The sequence below is a fragment of the Bipolaris sorokiniana genome (assembly GCF_000338995.1).
Source record: "Bipolaris sorokiniana ND90Pr unplaced genomic scaffold COCSAscaffold_1, whole genome shotgun sequence".
NCBI classification, from domain to species: domain Eukaryota; kingdom Fungi; phylum Ascomycota; class Dothideomycetes; order Pleosporales; family Pleosporaceae; genus Bipolaris; species Bipolaris sorokiniana.
The window spans coordinates 252,476-257,771 of NW_006911895.1; the positions used below are offsets into that span (position 1 = coordinate 252,476).

General features: G+C 43.1%; 1 protein-coding gene across 1 annotated transcript; it reads right to left on the minus strand.

Moving 5' to 3' along the window:
- Positions 1-1,648: 1,648 nt before the first annotated feature.
- COCSADRAFT_31806 (uncharacterized protein) lies at positions 1,649-2,721 on the minus strand. Its single transcript, XM_007695922.1, has one exon. It carries the CDS (start codon positions 2,678-2,680, stop codon positions 1,940-1,942), a length of 741 nt encoding a protein of 246 aa, XP_007694112.1. The 5' UTR covers positions 2,681-2,721; the 3' UTR covers positions 1,649-1,939.
- Positions 2,722-5,296: the final 2,575 nt, after the last annotated feature.

Genomic DNA, 5,296 nt, shown 5'->3' on the forward strand with positions numbered 1-5,296 from the left:
ACAGGGCACTATTTGTCGTTAGGTTGTTTTTAGGATAACATACTAGCCACAACGCTATCGGAGGCGTCAGTCTCTACCTTCGTATCATACTCTGGTTAATAGTGATATAAGGTAGATATTAAAAGGAGGGCTAATTTTAATTTTTTAAAAGCTTGATCGCAGTCCGAATCCCATACGAAGGGTCTAGAGGGACTCTAGAGAGCAAGAAGAGGTTTTGTAATTCGTGAGTATTCTAGGACGAATTGTCAGTAGAACCCTGTAAATCCTAGGAATGACTTCACAGCAGTAACAGTTGTAGGTGGTTTCCAGTCTCGCAGGGCGTCTACTTTTTCTGGGTCAACTTCTAGACCTTTGTTAGTTAAAATGTAGCCCAGGTATTTGGTCCGAGTGACATGGAATTCGCTTTTCTTGATGTCAACTTGAAGTCCAGCAGCTCGCAACCTGTCCAGTACCTTGCGGACGTGACGGACGTGGTCCGGACTGGATTCGGAGTACACCAGGATATCGTCTAGATAGACTATGCAGAAATTGTCCAGATAATCAATCAGCACATCGTTCATGTACCGCTGATACGTAGCCGGGCCGTTGCAAAGTCCAAAAGGCAATACCTTCGACTTGTACGTTCCATAGCGAGTGCGGAACGTTGTGTACTCTTCTGAGTCGGGGTCCATTCGGATCTTGTTGAAGGCCGCGCGAATATCTAGCTTCGTGAAAATCTGAGCTTTGTGCGTACGAGCTAGTAGTTCGTCTATTCGCGGTATCGGATAAGCGTCCTTTCGAGTAATAGAATTTAGCTTACAGTAATCTACACAGATGCGTAGGTCTCCGTTAGGCTTCCGAACACACAGGACAGGGGAGGCGAATGGGCAGTGACTCGAGTTAATGTACTCTTTTTGGAGATTTTCCATCACAAAAGTTTTTATAGCTTTTAGCTCTTCAGTACTCTGCTTATAGAGAGGACTGAATTGATTCGGAAGGGGTTCTGTGAGAACGATCTTGTGGTCGTATCGACGATGTTCCGGCAGCCGATCAGCGGCTGTTTTGCTGAAAACATCTCGGTACGCATAGTAGTTGGAAGGAAGTCGGTCCTGCACTAATTTGGCATTCTCAGGGTCGTCTTGTTTTAACCTTTCTTGTAAGATTCGATCTATCTCATAGATACTAGTCGTGAAGAAATCGTTTTCCTTCCGTTTCATGGTGTAATGGAAAGCATTGGCGGAAATAACCGCTATGCGAGGTGAGGTAGGTTTTGGCGCCGGAGTCCGGGGTGACTCTGGTTCAGGTGGTAAAGGCGGCGGAAGGAGACGTACCTTAGGAATTTTGATGAGTCCTTGAATTCGCTGGACTAGCCCTTGTTGAGGGCTGGTTTGTCTACGGTACTTATCCTTTTCCCAAAGGGCGTCTCTACGCCGGATATCTAGTTGCGCATCGGTATTAGAATAGGGTGATTTTAACTGCACGAGGAGAGGGGGGCTAGGATCATAAGTTGGGGGGTATTGAGCTGGCTATACGATTTGGTTCCGAGCGGTATCGAGCTTTAATTGGAATCGTCGCATCTATTTGATCCCAATAATACAATTCTGAGATCCCAAATCTATAATTACAAAGGGGCAGTTAAGAATCTTTCTTCCGTCAATACGGATGTGTAACTGGATATACTTGTCTACCCGGGTCTGCACCTGGTTATAAAATCCTTTGACTGTAATTTTGAAAGGGAGTCTTCGGATAGGTACCTGGAGGGAACCGGATATAGAAAGGGCAATAGCAGAATTTAAGAAGAGAAAACCTTGGGCTCTGGTGTCAACTAGGGAATCTAAGCGGACACCATAACCCTTCGAACATAAAACGGTGGGAATACGGAAATATTTTCCTCCAAACAAGTTTGATAAATCGATTTTTGTAAGATCATACTTGTCCAGGCCTAGACTGGAGCGTTTCCCTAGGCTTCGTCGTTTCCCGACCGACTCTGATCCGAATGATATTCAAGTGCGTCTTCATACTCTTCTTTCTCTGCTTGGATTTCCCTTACCCGCGGGACCGGACAGTTGTTAGCGTAGTGGCCAGGCTTGCCGTAGTGGTAGCAATTTTCAGTGGTAACGTTGTCTGGTGCGGGGGTTTTCGATAGTAGTCTAGGAGTGGAAGAATGCACGCGGTACGGAGTCGGGGTCGGTTCGGGCCTAGTGTAGTAGGTACGGGGTTGAAAATCCCGGATCGGTCGTGGAATTTGTTTTGTTGAGGAAACTCCCGCCTGACTAGGCTTAGGTTCCGAGTAAGTACCGACTGGTGCATTTCTTCTTTCTATGTCAAAAGCTGTTAGGTGTTGAACCATTTTTTCAAACGAGCCTGCCCACAGATGTTTAAATCCCAGATTTGGGGCTCGTAGCGCTGGTATGATCTTCTCCCACAGGTAGAAGAACCATTCCGACCTTGATACGGACCCTTTTACGGCTGCACTAATAAAGTGCGCTTTGAATTCCGTAAAGGTCTCCTTTCTTCCCATTGACAGGCGGTGGAAAGCTGCTCGGCTCTCCGCCTGTTCATTTCCAGATATAAAATATGATTTGAGTAATAAAATCATATCCTCGGCACATAGGAACCGTTCCTCCTCCGATTCGGCGAGGTATTGTGGTTCTAGGTATTCTTTGGCGGTGCCGGTTATGTGACCCCATACTAATGCCATTCTCGCGCGTTCGCTCCGATAGTGATCCGAGTTAATGCTGAGCCGATCTTGTATCGAGGCTTGCCATTGCTTGAACGTAGGATTTACTCCATTACTAAGGTTATCTATAGGTAGAGTGCGTTCGCTGAGCTTAGCGTATAGAGGGTCTAGGGTAACTGATGGGAACCTTGCTGATTGGTGGGAAGGTCGTTCGGTTAGAGTCGGAGGGGGTTCGGTTGTAGGTACTGGTTCATCCCGAGTCAGGGTATTTTCCCGCATCAATCGTTCGACTTGGGCATTCAGTCTATTGATTTCTGCCTGGAGTATACTAGTATGATCCTCTTCCGATTCTTCTTCTTCTTCTAGCTCAGCAGCGGGCTGTTTGCCAGCTGTCCTTTCTTGTTGGGGTTTCTGCGTTTGTTGGCGAGTTGTTCTCCTCGCTGATTCCGCAGAACCGGTGGTGATTCGGTCAACCGTGGTGATTGATTCCTTGGTTGATGGGTTCTTAGTAGTTTCCTTGTCTCTACCTTAGCGCACTCTTCGCGACTTTTCCGAAGTTAATCCGACTCGTAAGAGGACGGAAATTCCAAACCCAAAGGCTTCGGTCGACAGGAGATCAAGGGGATCCTGTCTGGGTGAATGTTAGATGTAACGGTGTAAGGATCCGAATGGGCTCCGGATACACTTGGAATTGGACGTGGTCTGAACAGACAGCTGCGATATTGTTTGAATGCCGTCACCGGCGGTGGCGAGATTTTTGATATAATGTAACGGCGCAGGCAAGACTACTCGGATCAGTGTCGGCGGTAGTGTCACTCAGAGGCATATGGGAGTGCGTGGGACATCAAACGAGCCTTGATTCGAATAGACACCTATAGGCCTTGTACGAAAGAATATCAAAAATCTATCGAGCTACGGTATGGAGAAGGTGGGGTTTTATATCAGCAGATCTGCCCTCGGCTAGTACGCGCCCATGTTCGGATCCCTTTCGGATATCAGTTCAATGTGTACTCGAACCGTTATAATTAGCTATAAGGATCTTTTTCTTATTATTAAGTACGTCGTTATATCTATAGTATAAGTTAATATTAGTAAGAAACGTCTATAGCTTAGTATAACTTCTATTATATTTATTTAGAGTTACTATCTTAGGTTTCTTTATGTTATGGGCGGAGAGGCCTAGCGAATGAGTATGCTTCTACCTATCGTACAGAAGCTAAAAGATAAGAAAAAGAGAAGATAACTAAGTACAGACTTCTCTTATACCTGCTCGCTTCTGATCACGTGTCCGTACAGAAGGTATATCACGTGGTCGAAGATCACGTGATCCTCTTCAGTAGAGATCACGGGCGCAGCCCTTTACACTTTATAGGTTTTTTATTTAGAGTAGCTATTATCTAGTCTACTAATTAGTTAATTATAGTTTATATTTTAACTATCTGTTACCTAAGACTATAAACTACTTACCTAGAGTTCTTAATCTTCTCCTCGTCGTTACTAGGCGTTAGTATTTTATTATTAATTACTAGGTTAGCTGTAGCTCTAGGATCTTAAATAGATCCGCTAGTGCTTTCTTATAACTAGTAGATAGAAGGTATTATAAGTCTTAATTAGGCGTTCTATTATTAATCTTTCTAATCTACTAAATCCGTAGGTAGTTAAAGTATTATACGGGGTTAGGTGCTAATTCGTCTCTATACTTAATCTAGGTTAGAGTAAGTAAAGTAGAGTAAATAGCTTTATAAGGTAGTTATCTAGCGATATAGTAAAGTAGCGTGCTTATAAGATAGATAATAATAGGTTTAATAATTCCTAATCTATATTAAATAGACTAATAAGTATTAATCTTATAAAGTTAAGTAACTAGTAAGAAAGTATAATTTAAGTTAACTATAACAAGAGTAATTAATAAAATCTATCTATCCTTTATATCCTTATTATTTCTAGTCCTGCTATCCCGTCTATCCTATCTTTCTACCTTTTGGCGGGATGTCTAGGATAGCGTGCTATCCTAAAGTCTGTTGCCATCCTATACTTAGCGGGATGTCCTGTCTTAGCAGGATAGCTTATTACGTGACTCTAAGCCCCGCGATAATCATACCTATTAGGATCCCTAGTGGTTTCCCAACCATTCATCGTCAGACCCAGAGAGAGGATCCTTCTAGTTGTTACTTGTAACATTATACTAGTTTAAAAATAAGAACCTTTTAGAGTAGTTTTTCTCTATGTTAACCTTCCATACTCACTTTCTTTCTACTCTTAATACAGAGGTAGTCTACTACTTCATTTTACAAGAAAATAAAAAACTTAGTATAGAGGTACTATTATAACGTAGACGTATAAGATATAAATAATAAATAGTTATTTCGTTTTCGTATTCGCTACGCGAGAGTATTAGTAGTTCTAATATTTTTTGTGCTTGCCTTCTTGGCACGGCGGGCGGGTTGTAGTTGCCGGCGCGGCCCGATCGGATCTAGCCGTTACAGTAAGTGTGTTCTTGGATTAGGTAGAATTATCTAAATCTAGTTTAGGAGTATGTCGCACGGGAATTCCTTAAAGCGGATGTTTACCGGCGTCTATATGCGTTAGCTTATAAATCCAAACCGATACCCCTCTTCTAGATCATTTTTCAACTTG

What these genes read in the sequence shown, in the direction of transcription:
- COCSADRAFT_31806 (XM_007695922.1), bottom strand. Translation starts at nt 2,680, where the DNA reads ATGGCATTAGTATGGGGTCACATAACCGGCACCGCCAAAGAATACCTA.